This window comes from Erythranthe guttata, chromosome 4 (genome assembly GCF_056151865.1).
Source record: "Erythranthe guttata isolate IM_541 chromosome 4, IM_541, whole genome shotgun sequence".
Taxonomy (NCBI): Eukaryota; Viridiplantae; Streptophyta; class Magnoliopsida; order Lamiales; family Phrymaceae; genus Erythranthe; species Erythranthe guttata.
Genome location: NC_142536.1, coordinates 16,853,138 through 16,873,304, shown reverse-complemented (window position 1 = coordinate 16,873,304; position 20,167 = coordinate 16,853,138). Strand labels below are relative to the sequence as shown.

Genomic DNA, 20,167 nt, shown 5'->3' with positions numbered 1-20,167 from the left:
GAGAAACACATGCTGACTTGTTTTTCATTTTCAAATTTAATCAAATGTTTCTGCAATAGAAGTCGAAAATATCAAAATGATACTTGCTGTCAAAAGAAAGTATGAGTATTTTCAAAATTTTTAATTTAATTCAAGTTGTAACAAAATAAAATTTACAACTTTTTAACCTGAATCTGCACCAAATGGGTCGGTTCCACGTCAGAAACCCGTCAAACCCGTACCCGGACTTAATCATGTACAATTAATACTACCAAATGAAAAATAGGGCAAATTCCACAGCAAATTTATTTATTACATGAACAGTTCATTTACAAACTCAGCTTCAATTCTACAAAAGTTAAAAAAACCACTATATATACCCACCTATCACTATGTGTGTACGTACACCTTCCGAATTCGTATACGTATTATTCTTGCATTAAATCTCCAAATATGTTTATGTATATATAGATAGATAGATAGATAGATAGATAGATAGATAGATAGATACAGATCGATGAGGTGTCAAGTCGAATCTCGATTACAGAGATTGTAACCAGATATAAGGGAGCTCAAGGCAAAGGCAATGAAAGCTAGAAAAGACATACTAATTGATGCAGTGGCCATTAACGTAAATTCGTCTCCTCCCCAATTTGAAATCCAGTCATCAACTCTCGTTGCTGCCGATGATGATGCTGACATCAGAATGTACGCCAAAATCTGATTCGCACGTGAAAAGACAAATTTCTCCTTAGCCACAAAAAAAGAACATATAATTGCTAAGATAAAATATGATTGATAAGATAATTAGGTTTTATTCGATGTTTGGTTAGTTCATTAAGTTTTTAACAAATTGGCTCGAGAATTATACAATTTGGCTCTCAAAGATTTGCATAATTTAATTATTTTTACTAATTCTATCTTGACCACCAAACGAGGCCTTAATGGGTTGTTACCCGCTCTTATCCATCGATTTCGGGTGGGATCAAATTCAAATAAAACACAATTTCATGATGTGTAATGATATTTGAAAAAGAATCACTTCGTAAATTTGGGAATTTGTGAATCTTGATTAAGGCTACTTAACCTCGTTGTACTAATTGAAACTTCCACTGAACCCTATTTGCCTATACGAACAAATTATCGCATTTACAAAAATACAGTAAAAGTGAAGCCCGATTTTCAATAATTAGCACAGCAATCTTGTTCACTTTGATATCGAGGATGTAGAAAAAATCACGAAGGGTAAAGTTGAACAATAAACTTGCCTGATCCATTGCGAAATCGAAATGGTAATGCAGATGGTGAGAGATGACACGCTTCCCCGTGCCCAAATGGTATCCAAGATCGAACGCTTGAAAACCAGAATACGCGAATCCTATAACATTTACGGCCACACAATATCTGTGTAATAAAAACAGCATATAGAAAATATTTAGCAGATTTTTCAAGAAATTATATCAAGCACAATGCAATAAAAAACGCAATTACTTCATAGGCATACGTATGCTACCATTTCCAAATACGGAAAAATGTACGAAAATTTATCTAAAAATACAAGATCTATTCCGAATAACATACTATTGATTCAAGAATCGAAACATTTATTACAAGAACTACTCAGTAGCTATGTAACACGGACACGGAAATGGCGATACGGGGAAACGGCATGTCCCAAAAATGGAGATATGGGAGCTTGCGAGAAACGTGTAACTGTTAAAAATATAGGGCTATATTTATAAATATGCTATATATATATATATATGTATATATATATATATATATATATGTATATATATATATATATATATATATATATATATATATATATATATATATATATATGTATATATATATATATATATATATATAGCATATTTATAAATTCTTTTTATATGTTTCCGTACAAACATATCCAAAATAAATTTTACAATCAACTATCAATTTTGTATTGATCATTAAATCATGTAAATAGTTAGGGAAGCAACAAAAATATTTGAAAATTTGTTATTCAAACATGTTTCTAACTTTTTAGAAATTGCAAAATGGTCCATACGGTGTCCTCGAGTGTCAGAAACGCGGAAACGTTAAGAAGTTGAAGTTGAAGTTTCCGTGCTACATAGCTCAGTAGTAACATGTAGGCATTGCAAGCAATTAAATTACTCATGTAAATTGTTTTGACGAAAATAACACGGGAATCGTACCTGTACTCTACATATCGATCGAAAGAATCGCCGCTCCAACCTTGAGTTCGATCGGCGGCCATAACCGAAAACGAAACCAAACAAGCAATCATCTCAAACACTCTAAACCCCAAAGCCAACTTCCTCACCGCCACATTCCTCCCTGATCTTTTCAAGATCGACGCCACTGCCGCCCTCGACCGCCTCTCTCCACCCACCTCATCCTCTCCGCCGCCACCACCGCCATACCCCTCTTCCAAACCCCCGCCACCACCACCACTGCCACCAACCGGCCGGCCCAATTTCTTCACCCTCGAAGGCGGCTCCTCCCTAACCATCTTATTAACTCCCACAACCGCCGGAGAAGTCTCCATATCAAGATTCTCCGTCGCAGGTTTCGCGGCAGGAATATACGGCCTCCGGCCGTCCTTTCCCTCGTTTCGCGGAGGATTCGCCGGAAAATCAGGATTCTCCGAAGTGGGCTTCTCCGGATGAAGCAATTTCCGCCGCCCGTTTATCCCGGCAGCCGGGGGATTCGCCGGAATATTCGATTTCCCGGGAGAGGACGGCTTATTATCAACCAAAACAATCGAGAGAGAATTCTTCTCGCCGGAATCATCCTCTTCGGGGCGGTAACTAGCTTCATCGGAGCGGAGGGGAGACTCCGATCGAAGAGGGGAGTGCCAGGAATCGGCCTGACTGGTGGTGGAGTCGGAATCCGACATTGATATGTGACCGTTGCTGTTTCTCCGGTGGGTTCTCTTACTGTAATTGCTCTGCTCTGCGTTTTCCATTTTCGATAATTTGCGAAAACAAAATCAGAGGTTTTTTCCGATTCTATAATCTCCGAGGTTTGCGCTGAAATTGAAGTAAAAAAGATTTCAAATGAGAAGAACACAGTAAACCGTGATTTGAGTTTTGTGTTCTTACACGTGCGAGGAGATTTTTATTCTGTGTGGGTACGGACACGGTAAGGATTGGTGGGACTTCCATTCAATCAAAGCAAGGTGGTGGTTTTTGGAATTGTTTGGGTGACGTGTCAAACTACAATTGGCTGTTGAGAAGTTTGTTCTATTGGATCGTTCGCGAATAGCCGAATACTTTGGGGACAGTAAAAAATGCTTTACGTGGTGATGGTGTCTGCACTACTAACGACGTCGTATTAGGAAGAAAACAAATACTTCAAAAATCAAATTGATTTTTATTTGTACTTTGCTTGAGAAATTGATATTTCAAAAAAAAAAAAAAAAATTGAATTTAGACCAACTTAGTTGGTTAATATAATAAAATAAGATTCCATTTTTTTTTTTTTTAATAAAATTTAAAATACATTTCGAGATTGATCTCAATTCGATAATAAATATATGATGAAGTACGCAAATTATTTATATTTGATTCATGTTTGATTTCATTAAAACATGTTTGAGTTTTGATTATATTGATCAAATCAAGCTCATATTCGATTTATTATTAATTTTTTTTTTTTAATAAAGGAATCCGCGGTCAACCAACTACATAGCTCATACACGATTTGTTAATTTTGATAATTATTAATTATGCATGCGCCATTAAGAAATTCTCATATGCTAAATTCCACACCAATTTTACCAAATCATACACACAATTAAAAATGTTTCTCTCTCTAAAATCTCATCTTCTCCTTCCCCACCTTTCTTTTTTCCTAATTTTTTTCACAAAATCACACACTAAAAACGTTCATATCATTCCAAGTTCGAATTTGAGAAAAATCTTCATGTGTTCAAACTAAAATAAAGTTGGAATTTGAGAAAAAAATCGAATTGATATGAATTTAAATAATTAAAAAGGCGTAATGAAATTGAAAAATATTAAATAAACCTAAACTCACTTTTTATGATCATTCACGTGAAAGGTTAACGAATTTTGAGTGACTCGGAAAAAATCATCATCGAAAAAAGTTATAGAGAATATAAGTAGGGAGATATTTTTTTTAATTTATGTGTGGGATTTAGTAAATTTTAGTGTGGGATTTAGCATGCCCCTAGGAAATTAGGTTTTGTTTTTTTAATAAATAAGAAAGTAGGGGTTGACTGGTATTATGAAGGTATGAAATAATTGGAGGAATATAATAATTTAGTTAGGAGTTGAATGACAGTCGTATTTTATTTTTGTGTTTGCTATATATAAAAAAAATGAAAAGAAATTAAAAAAAATAAAAAATATAATTTGTTCTGAAATATGCCGTTTCCCCGTATCTGCTTCCACGTTTAACCGTGTCCGCGTTCCCGTATCCATGCAACATATCCGAACACCACCTTTAGTTCATTGTACCGAATAATCTCCGAAATTCGATCACCAATAAAAAAAAAAAAACTCCTCATACCGCGTCCGTGCGACTAATTTAAGTTCAACCTAATATAGTTCTTATTATAGTAATCTAAAAAAATAAAAGCTCATAAGCAGCAGCTAATGCCACTAGCTTTTGAGATATCTTTCAAGATAAGCTGAAAAAGCAGTGTTGATATTGCACCTCTGCTTTTAAGTCTCTTTCAGCCAACTCAAAGTATATTTAACATTTTCTCACCTTCCTTAGTTTCGAATTAATTTGCTGATTGGCCACAAAAAGAAGAAAAAATTAATAAAAAATAAAAAAATAAAATAAAAAAAGGTGAAGAAATTGTTGAAGTACAAAATGGGAAAAGCACAATTTGAAAAGTGGGCAGAATCACTTTTTTTTTTCTGTTATTCTCTTTTGAAGATGTTATATGCAAATTCCTTTGCCATTTGCTCTTTATTCCTTGTTGTTTCTCTATCTTCCAATCATCATATTCTTCGTCTTAAGTTTTTTTCGTCGTAAAAAAACTCTACTTTTTTCCGGGTTTTTCACTACTTTTAGTGTTTCTTATATGATTATTTACGCTCTTAGATTTCGACTCAGTTTTCAGCTTCTTAATATTAATTAGTCCATAAATGGTCAAATTTTCACTATTTTTTTTTTCGTTAGACAAGTCGGATTCAAGATCTTCCGTACTAATCACTTGTTCGGTCAAACTTCCTGAAAATTGTCGTTAAACGAAATCTGCAAAACAATGGCATCATAAAGTACCGGTATTGTAATCCCCATTTTTATCGAGAGCAAAAAAAAAAAAAAAACGAATAAATGATATAACCATCCCCATTCGATACACGCAAATTCAAATAAAAGAGTATTGTTTAAAAAAAAATTGTGCCGGTGCTACTATTTCTATATAAAACATATTGTCAAAATTCCTCTTGTTACCGCACGAAAAAAAATAGAAAATCAAATAATGTAAGCGTTTGCTTTTCCTATCGGCATGACTCACTCCGGTAGTTTCAAACGATCGAACAGTACAAGGAAACTTTGTTCCGGTACAACATACAGAAAACCGAGGTCTGCACCTTCGACGTACTGCCCCATACCCTAATTAAAAAATTGAAGCAAGTAAATATTTATAAATACTTTAATTAAAATAGCATAAATTAAAATACAGTACAGACGATTACTAATATTACCTTGCCATTTAGTTGAAGAAGTTCGCCCTCGACCCACTTGGGATTCTTGAACCCGAATTCCGCTATCCTTCCTTGACCTCTGTAACTTGCGACCTGGAACAAAAACGAAATTTCGGTGCAATAATTTAAATCTCGACTCGAGCCTAAAGAGAGAAATGGAAAATTCCGAGCCTCGTCTGTAGTGTGTCAAGATTTCATTCATTTCATTTTTGCCTCATCTTATAATTTCATGTCTGGCAAAATGCTTTCGTGTGTATAGGGGTGGAAATTGGACCGATTGGACCGGCAAAACTAATTCCAATTCCGTTTAAAAAATTTGGAAATCGAATTTTCGGAAATTGCAATGAAAAAACTAATTCCAATATCGGAAATTTTCATAAGTGTAATTTTTCGGAAAAAATGGAAACTTCCGGAATATTTTTGAAAACTAAATTTAAATCGGAAATAAAAATCTAATATGCATTCCAATTCCTTTCCAAAAAAAAAAAATCAGAACTTTCGGGATTCAGAATGAAAAATGCTAATCCAAAATCAGAAATATTTGGATCGGAATCGGCAGAATTCAGAAATTCCGTACCACCTTGCACCACTATGTGTGTGTGTGTGAGAGAGAAATAGAGAGATCCATAAGTATATACCACTCCTAGTTCATCTGGATATAGTCCTCGATTGGCAAGACGATTAGCCTTCCCAATTTTCGCACGAAAGGTAACCTATGCAGATGCATGCATATATAATCAGTTTACATTCGACAAATAAAAAACGAAAAATAAAGTGAAATCGAGCCAAAATAAATACCAACCTCGCCCGCAGGAACATTCAAATCCCCAGTCAATTTGACTGCCTCGACGTACTCAAAGAACTCCACGTCAGAAGATTTCTCATCATTATTCACATTCCAGTTTCCGTATTTCCGTTTTAGTTGCACTACCTCGGTACCGTAAGGGCCAAATGCACCAACATACAAACCTACATTTAAAAAAAAGTACAATGAATTTCGACAATATTTCATGTGTGTGTGTGTGTGTGTGTGTGTGTGTGTGTGTGTGTGAGAGAGAGAGAGAGAGAGAGAGAGAGAGAGAGAGAGAGAGAGAGAGAGAGAGAGAGAGAGAGAGAGAGAGAGAGAGAGAGAGAGAGTCACCGTTAAATGTATCCATATCACCTTTGGAGGTAGTAACGCGTCGAAAATTCGTATATTCGGATAATCGATTATGCTTCTGCGCCTGAGTAACTGCAAGCTTGATTATTTCACGCATGTTTCTCGAAATCTACATCAATCAACACAATGAAAATAAGTCCCCCAAAATCGAGCCAAACACCACAATTAGAAGCACAAAAAAAATCTCATCGCTCATTTTTTCACTAATCATTCGTTCTACAGTAAATCACGATCAAATCATTTTCATACATACCTTAGCAGAAACTTTTTCGGAACTTCCAAAAGCCTTAGCAATCTCGGGACGAATAAGTTCAGAAACATCTCGAACAGCTTTTATCGCATCAGCATTCACAACATTTTCTTCCGATCGATTATCTTCGTCGCTCTTCGGTATATGCAACACGAACGAGTCCCTCTCCATATCTTTAATATTAGCCGGAACACGAACAAATTCATCCTTCGTATTATTTTCCTCCTCGTTATGTAACACGTCCCCTACGTAAATCTTTTCGTAGTTATTTTCATCTTCGATTCCGTCACTATTATCTGAATCACTAACTTCCTCTTCAATATCCTCGTTGATTGTAGAATTATTATTGTTATTATTATTATTGTTGTCGTCTCCGATTAACTGCTTTAAAGTATCTATGGTTATATCTTCGGTTAAGTTGGCATTCGTCACCTTAACTTTCAGTTCCGGGATTTTTTCTTTGAGGAAGTTTATTACGCTTTTTATTCCTTCCTCTGTTGCTTCCTCCAAATCGAGGCTCGTTTCTTGATTTTTTTCCTCTTCGGTTTCGCCCACTTCAGAATCGACTAAGGATCCATTCTCGACCCCAGTTGCTGATGGTGAATCGGAATTTTCTTGATTTCGTTTGATTTTCTTTAAGAAAACAACCTGTAAAGATGTCAGAACAAAACACCAAACGCGTTGGAATATTTCAATTACTTATATTAACAACTAACTGCAAAAACTAAAAAAAAAATTAATTTACGCACCTGCATTTTATATGTATTGTCGGTATCTTTAACCAGAAATATTTCAAAGAGTGGAGTTCCGGGAGATGAAGTGACTAATTGCCTGTAATAATAATTAATAAACCGTCACTCAGTAATAAATAAGCTTTGACAAATATGAACATCGAGAGCAGAAAAAATAGTTTTAATTTCATTTTAATTCAATTATTATTACCGTGGATTATAACTTCTGCCAACAAATCTGCCCGTTTCTGGAGTTATCCGAATTAATCTCCCAAAAGGATCGTCCGATGACTTCGAATAGCCAACCCACCAACCAATCTACGAGTGTAATTATTTATAAAAATTAAAAAAAAAATTCTACAATTGCATTACTCAAATTTAAAAAACAATGTAATAAATAAATTACCAGCCCACTTCCGGTACTTCGGCATAATCTTGAAGCATCATGGTATCGTTCATCGTCAATTGCATTCTACAGAAAAAAAACACGAACATATTAATATCAAAATTTAATGTTATTCAATCTCTACACGTAAAATGCAAGTTCCGAACAAACGACGACTTACCTTCAACTGATACAAAATTTCGGCGATACTATCTTTCGACGTTGTCTCGTCGATTGCTTTCTTCAACTTGGAAGCTTCTCGAAAGTCTTCCTTCTCTATTGCATCTTCTAATTGAAACTGTAAATTTCAAAGATAAAAATCATATCTTGAAATAAATAAAATTTCACTGTTTAATAATTCAAAATACGTAAATAGCTTTCACAACAACCATTGCAGACTTTCTTGAAGATTACCTAGTGCAAAACCTATCCAACAAGATCACCCCCCCCCCCCCCTCGAAATCAGCTACTTTCACAATTTACGAGTTAATTACTCCATCCGTTTCAAATTAACTATTTGACTTTCAAGATTTTTTTTTCGTTTCATATTATATATCACTTCAACATTCTAATGATATAGAATTAGTTGGAAGGGCAAATTTACGGCCACCCCTGAGGTAAGGTCAAATTACGAAAAAAAATCCTTCATGTTTGGGTAATTACAACCACCCCTCTATCAAACTTAGTAGAATCTTCTAGATTATGTAGATATTCTCCAGTTTGTATCCGTTTTACCCCATTCGAATTCTACATTTTGAAATAAGATAATCATGAATTCTAGACTTGTAAATATCAGATTGTGGTGCACCAGAAACTACATTTTTGCACAAAATGAATACAAACTGGAGAGCATTTCGCGGAACCTAAATTAGAAGATTCTGGTGATGAACGTGTAAGAAGATTCGTAGTCGATGGGGTGGTTGTAATTCCCCAAACAGGAGTAGTTTTTTCGTAATTTGACCTTACCTCAGGGAGTGGCTGCAATTTACCTTACATATGTATTAGCTTTCTTAAAACACGCGATGAAACCTTAAACGACACTTAATTCGAAACGGACGAAGTACACATCAATCGAATCACTAAATGCAATTAGTCACAAACCTTATAAACCCTTTTGAAAGAACTAATTACATCACTTGAAAAACCTTCTAAACACACACACACAAGATGAAATCTTCACCCAATCCTCAATTTCATAAAAAAATCAAGACCAAACAACAATTGTGTAAAACCCCATTTCACTACTCAAAAATAAAATCAAGAAACCAAGAAATATATTTAGAGAGAGAGAGAGAGAGAGAGAGAGAGAGAGAGAGAGAGAGAGAGAGAGAGAGAGAGAGAGAGAGAGAGAGAGAGAGAGAGAGAGAGAGAGAGAGCAATGTAAAGGTTGAACCTTGAGAAGAGAGGCGAAGCTATCAGCCTCCTCAACCTCAGAAAAATGGCGGGTCCACCTGTCCCAATCCCAGTCTGCAGATGATGATGAAGACGACGATGAACACGTGGAAGGATAAGAAGAAGTGTTGTTATTGTTGCTGCTGCAGTGGCAAGAATACGTAGACTTGTTGCTTCTTCGAAGGATATGTTTACTGGGAAATGTTATCCGGGAGGTTTCTTGGGAAGAGGGGAAGACTGGGCGGAGCTGCGGCGGCGGCGGGACGACGGCGTGTCCGGTGGCCCATGCGTTGGCCACTGCCATCTCTTCTTAATTCTTGAGGAATTGATTTTGATTGACGACACTATGGATAAACCTTGTGCTTAATTTATTCGTAGGTAGAAGAAACAGAGGATCTGATGTTATCACTTATCTGTATATATTGCGAACAATTAATTGCACATGGGCCCCTTGACTTTGCAAAATAATGAAAATAATGTGGGCCAAATTGCTATTTCCTCTTTTCTTTTTCTTCTTTTTTCTTTATTTTTTTTTATTTAGGTAAATAGCATTTAACCCCCTGTGTTTACAAGCTTTTGTAGATGACCCATCGTGCTCGTGATATCAGCACATAACTTCCTTGTGGTTTGTGGAGTAACTTCTGTTAGTTTGCTGTTAAACTTAACCTCGTGTGTCAAACTTCAAGGGGGTCATCTGGAAAAAATAAAAATAAATGTACAATGGGACATTTGCAAAAAAACAAAAAAAATACTTTGACATGTGACACGCGGGATTAAGTTTGACAGAGTTAGTACTTAGCTCCTCTGTAGTTTGAACATTGTGCACATGATACCCTTATATTTTTAATATAGTACATCACCCCCTTGTATTTTAATATTAGCCCATAGCTCCTTGTACTTTCAAAAGTTTCTTCTTTTAATATTATGTGCTTATACTAAAAGTACAAGGGGGTCATGTGTACAAAGTTCAAACTACAGGGAGTCATGTGTTTATATTGAAAGTATAATAAAGTTACGTGTACAAAGAAATTTATAAGAAACTTTAAATGTTATAAATATATAATACGTGATAAATAAAAAAAAAATTCCTCTAAAACAAAAGGAATAAATAAATTTTCAGAATTGAATTTTTTCGAATTGGAATTGACTAAACCAGAAATTCAATTTTTGTGTTCACAAACTACATGACAATACTAATGTTGATTTGTAATTTTCAAAAATAATAATTGAAATGGAATTATTTTCAAAATTAAAAATCATATCAAAAATCAAAATCCTACATAAAGAAGAAAGATCGAAAAAAAAATCAAAAACTGGAATGTATCAGAATTTGGATTTGAAATTTTTATTTCAAAATCGAAAATTTTCCATTCAAAAACTTCGCTTCAATTTCCAACACTAAATTGGCTGAATATCCATTTTTCATTTTAAGTTTTTTCCTTAAACAATGATATAACTACAAATGAATTGGCACCATTTTCCCTTTTCTTTTTCCTTTGCAATTAATTGAATCAATCAAAACAACATTCTTCCTCCAGGCTCCAAGTAGAGCCGAGGAAAAAAAAAAAGCGATTAGTTTTAGTTTCGCGGTGGTGCAGGACTTTCAACCACCACTTCCACAATCACGGGCGTGGGCCCCACTCTACTCTCCGGTGTCTCCACACTCTCGGTACGAACTAGACCGAGCGAGTTCTGCAATCTCATTAGATAATGCTGACTGGGACTAGGACTAGAAGACTGCTGATTCCTCAAATCCCGTGTTCTTGTAATAATACTCGTAGACCTCTCTGATTCCATACGGATATTAGACAGTGCACTCAAATCGAGATTTGGAAATACACAAGAGCGGCATCTAGGGCATTTCACGTTTAACCTGAGCCACTCGTCGATGCATTCCACGTGGAAATTGTGAGCACAAGGAAGTCCACGTACCTGCATCATATATATAATATATCGAATTAGTGAAGTTGCACCATTTGGTTGACAAAATAAGCCACGGTCAATTTCATTAAATAACTGGATATTTGAGTTTTGGTTGACTACGAAAATTTTGATTTGTTGAAGTCTTGTATACTACACCCCCTCGTGTATTGACTAATCCTAATGCGGCAACCAAACAGGACCTAAAGAGAGAATCATATTCTTTTCTTTGATTAAAGAGACACATTTTTCAGTGTTTGTATTTTCAAATTTTCTCTGTCTCACTGTACTTCCTACACATTCGATTTTGCCCCACACTACAAAATCGTACACATTTGATCAAGGTTATGAATCGAGAGCAACATAAGTTCAATGACCATAGTTATCTAACTATCCGATTTAAATGAAATGGAGAGTGAGAACTACCAAAACACGCAATCTCACAATTAATTAATCTATCTTGGTTAAATCGAAAGAATATGGTTACCTCGTTTCCAACATGAAACTCTTCCAAACAGATAGGACACTCGCTACAATCAGTAGGAACAGCCTTCATCGTAAATTTCGGAAGTTCTTGAAGTAGTGCCTCCACTGCTTCCCTCTACACAACAAAACACAATTCTCAACTATTAAGTAAGAGTGGCCATATCTAATAATTATTTAAATACGACAATTAAAAGTGCAGTCAATTTTTAACCTGAGGTGGGGTCAAATAAGGTCCGGGTTGGTATGCGGCGGCATCTAAGCCCATACGTCTCAATTCTTGGCCCGCAGCTTCAAAAGCCCAATCAGGTACTCTAACCATGTCAACTAACACCTGGAAGTAAGGTGTAAGAGTAAACTCTTCAATTCTATTTCTTCCCCGAATCAAGAAAGTATACGGGGAAAATATTTATCACGTAATAAACTCGTTACAAACACTATCCCAACAAGATGGAAGGCCTTTGTTAGTACTCGTTCGGTAAGAACAGAGTTAAGTCCAATTTCCATTAAACTTAAACATCAGAATGCATTTACAGCACTCTCTTAGCGAATCCCGATACTTATTCGATTGTTTAATTGAAACGCAATAAATAAAATGTCACATATGCCCCGTTTCATCATCGGCCTTCGTCTAAGAAGTACAAATTTGTGCTACACAGGAATAAGAGACAATGTTTACGAAGGTAAAATTAATGCTTACTCCATATTCTGAAATAGGTATGCCATCTTGCGCACGCAATAGATGTGCCTTCCTTCTCGCTGACCACTGGAACAAAAGTAAAATCCTTATTATCAAGAAAGCCGACTGATATTAAGTTATTTACATATTTAATTTTTTTTGCCAAAGAGAATAAACAATAAATATATCCTCAACGAACCTTTCCCAAACAAATACTGGAGATGCAAACAAGTCCACAATAGCTGAAAAGCAGCCAAATAAGGAATCCCCACTTTTGACCTTCTTCAGGCAACTGAAAAAAATGGTTCTCGACTTTATATCTAATTGTGAGGTTTTTCTTTTACGTACATGATGTATTATTACGAAATACATACGAGAGGAAAAAGGAAACTTACGCAATCTTTTGCACTAGTAAACCATATGGTACCGATAATAGTCCAAGCCCAAAGAAAAGGGTAGAGCAGCAAAGAAAGAATGGATAGGACAATTATCCTTCCACAAAAACGTGCATATCTCTGCTGCCAACCAAGATCCCTAATTACATATCAAATGATTAAACATGATAATAAATAAATAAAAACAAGACGAATGGTTGTTTTTACTTAGTACCTCGGAGCACTAATTAACTCGATTTATAGCCTAAATATGTCGAGAAATGCATACGATTACTATTTTTTTTTCAAATGTTCGCATAGATGATTATTCAATGTGATAAAGATCAATGTGAATTCACTAATAACAAAATAAAAATCATAAAATTAACTCGGCGTAATTAGTATATACCAACAAACTATTAGCAATACGACATTGTAACAAATAATTTCAATATTTGAGGGAACAAAGAATTAAAAAGTTCTTACAATCCCATTCCAGAAGCCAGCCCATTATCCACAAACATCAAGAGCCGGAAAATAAAGACCGTAGTGTAGTCAACCTAACAGAAGTAAAAAACAAAACAAGTGCAGTTAACTATAACATCAAGATTGTAACTCGGTTGAATAAAAACTCGTTCTATTTTAATTTTCCGAAAGGCTTAATGAAAGGTTACTTACCACAATCCATAGGTGCAATGGATACGTACACGAATGGTATCTCTTCCAATTAATCGCCACAATAATTCTAATGAAACAGTTAAGGGAAAGATACAAAAAACCCGAACCCTTTTAGCAATAAAGATTAGATTTCCCACTGATCTAACTAACATTACACAGCTGAAATTAACAGCATGAAAATGATCCAATTTCAGATGTATATTATATTGAGAAAAAAAATAAAAAAATAAAAACATAAAATGTTGAAGAATTCATTGGAAGGATACATACTTGTGGCGAGCATGGACAAGAAGAACCCATCATACCTGCAAGAACCCAAACCCTAAATCACACTTTTATTCCAAAAAAAATCAAAATTAATTTAGCCTAAAAAACCCCCAAATAATAAATAAATACTTCAATAAAAAAAAAAAACACTGACCACTTGAAATCAACGCCTTTGATCGCCATTGAAAAACCTTAAATCCTAATCCAAGCTTCGATTCGCATCTGTTCCCATGGAAGCGGCAACACTCACCAGCCTAAGCGCGTGACAAAAAAAAATGATTAAAAATTGCGCACGTGAGAACTGTGCAGCTGAGTGTACGAGCATAAACAAATGGGGGCCAATTTTAGAAGGGGGCAAAAATCGAAGGGGTTTATTCGAATTTACACAGAGAAATCAAAGCATGTAAACAGGTTTTTTTATTTCGTTTATAGATTGATGGAGTAAATCTGAAGGGGGGGAGCTGAAGAAGACGAAGTTGGGTTAAATGAAAATCACATTTTATAGTTTTTCTGAACAATTCGGTATCACCTTTCGAGAAGATATGAGTTGCCATTAATACCCCTCAAAAGTTAATAACTTTTTTCCATTTTCCATCGTGGAAACTCTACTTTCATCCCTCAACTTTTGACCGATTTCATATTGGTCCTTCATGTTTGCAAAACATACATTTGGCCCCTTATTTTAAAAAAGTTCAACATTTTTAATTGTTTTTGTTTGGAATAAAGCGTGCCCAATGGCCATCACTGCCTTAACTGATGGACTTACATTAAATTGACGAAAATGACCAAAAATGTTAAATTCATGGAATATATTTAATCACAAAATATTTTTTTAAGAAAAAAATAAACAAATTAATATTGAAATATAGTATGGTTATTATGTATGTAAACACAAATTATAGTTTCTTCAGCCATTGTCACATCCCACCCTTTTTCTCTCAATAACTTCCATTAATGGAAAAAAAAATGACAGTGATTTCTTGAACATCTTATTTTTGCAGAGGGATCTATCTCATTCACCGGCGATTTTCAATAGCTCTTCCCATGTAGCGAGTTTTTCTCTTGGTCTGTTCTTCAAATTTCCGAGCCTTTTCTCTTCAAGGTCGATTTTTTCCCAGGCATCAAATGGTACAACTCTAGTATTCCTACTGTCGAATAACTCCAACAGTCCCTTACGGCCAGGCTTTACCGATTCAGACGATAATAACCTTTTACTAATGTCGTCCGAGATGCATGCAATCTGCAACAAATTTCGACAATCAACAGATTTTATTTACATTTTTTTCGAAATTTCATGCTTAAAAAAGATACTCTCGTAACTGGAAATACATCAGCAGTAATTCGGTTATTATTGTTATTATTATAATTTTTTTTCCTAAATCGAAAGTTAATTAAACTCACAGTTTCTTCGGCACAATAAAGGTTTGTAGCAATAATTCCAGTTGGTCCTCTCTTTAGCCACCCGCACACATATAAGCCCGTCTCGTATTGCATATCACCTTGTGAAGCGTTAGCCAATACACGGCCTCCAAGATTTGGAACAATTCCTAGAAAAAAACGCAGATTCTTTATTGATAACTATCATTTGCACATAAAGCTCTAAATAAAAAACTCGAACCTAATTGATTTTCAGTTACCTTTGTAATTATCAAAGGGTAAACCATCAATAGCTACTGATTTGTAACCAATACTTTTCAGTGCTAACCTGAAAAACACAGAGTGGAATTCTATCAACGTTAAAGTTGCTCGAATACCTACTTTATTATTATGTAGAAAAAAAATGCGATGAAGTTGCTTGCTAACAATTGCTCGATCCAGGTCAGCAGTTGAATGTTTAGAGGTTTTTACTTCAATCATATATTTATTACTCCACAACATGTTTGAATGCATATTTCATCCCGAGTTTGAAAAACTTACCCGCATGATATGTCCTCGTATACTCCTGTACCAACAGCCACCTGCTTCATTGATTCATCTCCTGCAAAAGCTAGCAAAATTCAGACAAGATACAACATTGATATGGGAACTATCAAGTGGACATTGAACATCGGTCAACGCTGCAACAGCCAAAATAATAATTTTTTTCTTACAAATAGATGCATTTCAGGTATTTTCTGAAAGTTACTTTCGGAAACCTTAAAGACAACTATGTTAGTGTCCTTTACCATTAGAGAATATCTTCATATATTTTTTTATCTTCCCATTATTTGAAAGAAATGTTGCATGAAAAAAGAAAGGGAGCGGCTAAAATAAATACCATTTTTTTCTCACTTCAATACCACCAACATAAAAAATAAAAAATAAATAGATAATAAATAGGTAATGACATTATTACCCTTAATGAAAATCAAAACCACACACAATGTGTGGTATTGATTTTATTAAGGGTATTAATGTCATTACCTATTTATTTTCTATTTATGTTGGTGGTATTGAAGTGAGAAAGAAACGGTATTTGTCTTAGCCGTCCCCAAAAAGAAAATGCAAAGTTCAGGAATAAAAAACCATCTTCATTTCGCATGCTTAATTTCCATAAATGAATAAGTGAAAATAAGGAAACAATAAATCCGAACATTAAAGAATAAAGAACCCATAAAGCATTAAAGCCCATAAGGGCGTAGGTTTCTATGGAGTATAATTACCTTTTAGAGTAGTCTTCTCAAGCCTAACACTACCAAGACGACCACTTCTATCATCTGACTCTAGAAATCTGTCTGGCTTGTGGAAGAAAACAAAGTGGAGTTCTCGTTGACCGGGAACAGAAGCATGCCCTGTTGTGATTGCTTTAGAGAGCAGTTCGTACACTCGCCTCCTTATCCTGTTATTCTTCATTTCTATCTTTGCCAAGTAATGGTGTAAGAACAAAGAGTCAGTTTTATGGACAAACTGAAAAATCTTGTCTGTAAACGACATTCCAAATTGACAATTGTAAATTTATATCATAAAAACTTATACCTCATCAGCAGGTGTTGTAACTAGATCAGCTTGTTTGATATGAATCACCAAATCCTTGATTCCTGCAATGAAAGTATACTCAATTTTTGGGTTACAGATGAAATCAATATTAAAACCTCAGACCTCATTCATCCAAAGGTATCATCAAATACATTAATTTAATCAGTTTGTCCGTTAAACATGAATCAGATGAGTTTACACTCCCCTAATACTTGAAGATGGAATAATACAAGGACAGATGACGTATCAAAAGCAAAATGGTAGAAGTTAAACCTACAGATAGAGAAGGCTATTATTACCCAGAATTTCTCTTAGTTCTTTTGCAGTGCAGGCTGCTTGTACTGGTCCGCGTCTTCCAACCAAATAAACTTTCCTGACAATATTAACTGTTTTCAAATGCAGATCTGAAGATACTGCAGGACTTTATTTTGCAAAACATTATACACAGATCACAAACCTTATAGTGCTCTCTTCTAAAGCAGCCAATGCATGGGAGGCGATATCAGTTCTCGCTAATTCGGCTGTTGGCCGTAAAAGAATTCGAGCTACATCAAGAGCAACGTTACCCTAAAAGCAAGTGAGATATGCAGTCAACACATTTGGAAAATCTGGGATATCAAAGTCATGCATACTGCGTAACAAATGCTAAAACTTAAAAAATAAGACATATATGTTTACGAAGAAAATTAATTATCTACTTTCCAGAAACATTGCACTGCCTTTCAAAGACAGTATCTACCCTGAATCATAATTTACAAGTATCCCTATTATCAATCCTCCTCATGTATGAAATGTCATGCTGAAATCATAATATTTCTTTTGATTTGATCATCAACAATGAGCAACATGATAATAAGTCAAAAGTCAACTATACCTGACCAAGAATAACAGCAGTATCGGAGTTTTTTAGGTCAGGAGCAAGATTCCTACAGTCTGGATGCCCATTATACCACCAAACGAACTCTCTGGCAGCATATATGTCAGCCAACTCCTGCATCAAATGATATTAAAAAGAAGCTTAGTTAAAGAAATTGCTACCCAAAGGTATGGAACATTGTAATCCACACGAGAAACATAGCAATGCATTCTAACATAATCGTGCAAACCTCCCCGGGAATGCCAAGAGATCTATCACTTTCTGCACCATAGGCAAGCACCACCTGGAACAGTATGCAAATTGATCGTCACATGTACAAAGGGACTAAATACAAACTAACAAAATAACTATATAGATCAACCATCCTCTGCATCTTACCCCATTATACATCTCACGCAGCTCAGGCAAAGATATGGAGGATCCAACAGACACATTCCCAATGAATGAACAACGTTCATTTTGTGCAACACGAGAAAACTGATTGGTCACTATCTGCGAAAAAATTTCTGAACAATTAAGCTCATACGCGAAATATAATTTAAGATTAAAAAAAACATAACAAAGCCGTGTATATCCCTTGTTGTTTTTCCAATGTTCCATAAGTTGGAATATGACATTCGGCGCGTATCCATCACCAGCAGTTAGTAATCAGTAAATATAGAACTGCATTTACTTCAACAAAGTAATTTCCGCTTATCCTACTCGAAATCAATTCCAAACAACCTATGTACTAAACTGCTCAATTTTGCACAAACATAGGTTTCGATGGTTAAAAGCGAAAACGAATTATAACAATAACCTTCGTCTCGGGATGATCAGGCGCAACACCGGACCGCACTAATCCGAAGGGCGTTGGCAGGCGATCGATTATATCAACTTCTACACTTCCATGTGCCTTCAAAAGCTATCAAAATTGAACAATTCAAAATAAATGAAAAAAAAAACAATTTAAGGAAATATTCAGCAAGAGATTCAGAGATTTAATTACAGTATTCAAATCCAATTTATGTATTACCTTCTCCGCTGTGTAAAATCCTGCAGGTCCACTACCAACAACGCAAATGCGTAAAGGTGTCGAAGAGAGAGTGCTGAAGCTTTTGGAAATCCATCTCAATTTCAAAAAACTCGCCATTTTTTTCTTTTTTTGACTGATAAAAGTCGCACAATTCAAAATTGTTCTCTCTCCGGTGAGGAGAGTACCTAAATTTTCATGAAGCGCGCTTATTTAGAACTAATATGGGAGAATGATGGCGGAGATACGGTGTCGGGGGACGGCGGAGAACGGTGGACGGCGAATTATTGAGAAGGCGGTTGAGATTTAATTAAGTTTCTCTCAACCGTTCGATCTCGTAAATATTCAATCAGATCCAACGGTTTGAAATGCCCCTAACAAATGGGTAATGGGGCGGGTTTTAACCCGACCCGTGACCATGTTGCTTGTTTGGATTGGGCCTGAATATAGTGAGATTATTTATGGGGCTAACCATTACTCAATGGGAAAATACAAATTTCATCCCTCAAGTTTGCATTAATTCATATTTGGTCCCCCATGTTCGTAAAAAATACATTTAGTCGCTTATGTTTCAAAAATTCAACATTTTTAGTTATTTCCATCAAGTTTTCGTTAGTAATAACGGAATAAAGCATGTGTCCAACACTGTCTTAACTGACGAACTAACGGTAAATTGACGAAAATGACAAAAAGTGTTAAATTATTGAAATATGAGGGACCAAATGTATTTTTCGCGAACATGAGGGACCAAATGTGAAATCGGTGTAAACTTGACAGATGGAAATTATAATTTTCTCATTACTTAATTATTTGAAATAGGGCTCATACACGTATTCACGGAGTAATTATATTTCTCTCTTCTCTCTTTCCTCATTTTCGTCATTACTATTTCATCTTAAAAAATTTCTACAACAAATCAACACTTTTTGCAAATCTAAACAAGAAACAACCCACTAGTGCAAATGTTCAAAATCATGCAATCTGAGAACACACAGTACGTTTTCTGCGAACTGAAGCAAAGAAAACAAGAAGTTTGGAATCGGTTGCTAGAAGAAACATCAACTTTATTTGTCCTTTCGCTTCTTCCCCCGCGCCATTCTTCTTCTTCGAAAATGAGCCACTTTCCTTTTTTATTGTTCTTCAGCACCTTTATGTATTCCTTCTCTTTGTTATTATTTCGTTTCATTGTGGGTATGATTTAGAAAAAAAAAAAAAAACTGGACAAGAAACTGCTTTAAAACTGAAACAAACTTGGCAAGAAACTGGTTCGAAACTTGAATTGTAACGGATAATTGAAAAGGCGTGGAGCATATCACCCAAACAACGCGTG

At 35.2% G+C, this 20,167-nt stretch overlaps 4 protein-coding genes across 5 annotated transcripts; all 4 read right to left on the bottom strand.

The window, feature by feature from the left end:
• Window positions 1-271: 271 nt before the first annotated feature.
• Window positions 272-3,079, bottom strand: LOC105950527 (uncharacterized). The gene is made up of 3 exons (XM_012973891.2): window positions 2,184-3,079; window positions 1,248-1,383; window positions 272-699 (listed from the first exon to the last, which is right to left on the bottom strand). The coding sequence occupies exons 1-3, from the start codon at window positions 2,954-2,956 to the stop codon at window positions 505-507; spliced, it is 1,104 nt and encodes a 367-aa protein (XP_012829345.2). The 5' UTR covers window positions 2,957-3,079; the 3' UTR covers window positions 272-504.
• Window positions 3,080-5,244: 2,165 nt separating this feature from the next.
• On the bottom strand, window positions 5,245-10,026 carry LOC105950500 (protein EXECUTER 2, chloroplastic). The gene is made up of 11 exons (XM_012973864.2): window positions 9,594-10,026; window positions 8,382-8,498; window positions 8,222-8,287; window positions 8,027-8,133; window positions 7,834-7,915; window positions 7,088-7,732; window positions 6,817-6,943; window positions 6,478-6,644; window positions 6,314-6,388; window positions 5,676-5,768; window positions 5,245-5,583 (listed from the first exon to the last, which is right to left on the bottom strand). Exons 1-11 carry the CDS (start codon window positions 9,894-9,896, stop codon window positions 5,482-5,484), a joined length of 1,884 nt encoding a protein of 627 aa, XP_012829318.2. The 5' UTR covers window positions 9,897-10,026; the 3' UTR covers window positions 5,245-5,481.
• Window positions 10,027-11,075: 1,049 nt separating this feature from the next.
• Window positions 11,076-14,520, bottom strand: LOC105950490 (E3 ubiquitin-protein ligase SIS3). 2 transcript variants are annotated; one of them, XM_088817044.1, is made up of 11 exons: window positions 14,379-14,520; window positions 14,148-14,247; window positions 13,993-14,031; window positions 13,727-13,793; window positions 13,535-13,608; window positions 13,070-13,208; window positions 12,874-12,966; window positions 12,696-12,761; window positions 12,210-12,329; window positions 12,000-12,113; window positions 11,076-11,524 (listed from the first exon to the last, which is right to left on the bottom strand). In XM_088817044.1, the coding sequence occupies exons 2-11, from the start codon at window positions 14,174-14,176 to the stop codon at window positions 11,171-11,173; spliced, it is 1,095 nt and encodes a 364-aa protein (XP_088673170.1). In that variant the 5' UTR covers window positions 14,177-14,247; window positions 14,379-14,520; the 3' UTR covers window positions 11,076-11,170. The 2 variants fall into 2 exon arrangements, with proteins under 2 accessions (XP_088673170.1, XP_088673169.1); XM_088817043.1 differs by having other exon boundaries at window positions 14,148-14,520.
• A 261-nt stretch (window positions 14,521-14,781) lies between these two features.
• On the bottom strand, window positions 14,782-19,176 carry LOC105950489 (Pyridine nucleotide-disulfide oxidoreductase family protein). Its single transcript, XM_012973854.2, has 13 exons — window positions 18,841-19,176; window positions 18,625-18,729; window positions 18,204-18,317; window positions 18,055-18,108; window positions 17,823-17,939; window positions 17,406-17,515; window positions 17,248-17,321; window positions 16,949-17,010; window positions 16,636-16,831; window positions 15,911-15,971; window positions 15,631-15,698; window positions 15,395-15,540; window positions 14,782-15,233 (listed from the first exon to the last, which is right to left on the bottom strand). The coding sequence occupies exons 1-13, from the start codon at window positions 18,955-18,957 to the stop codon at window positions 15,006-15,008; spliced, it is 1,452 nt and encodes a 483-aa protein (XP_012829308.2). The 5' UTR covers window positions 18,958-19,176; the 3' UTR covers window positions 14,782-15,005.
• Between the last annotated feature and the right edge of the window lie 991 nt (window positions 19,177-20,167).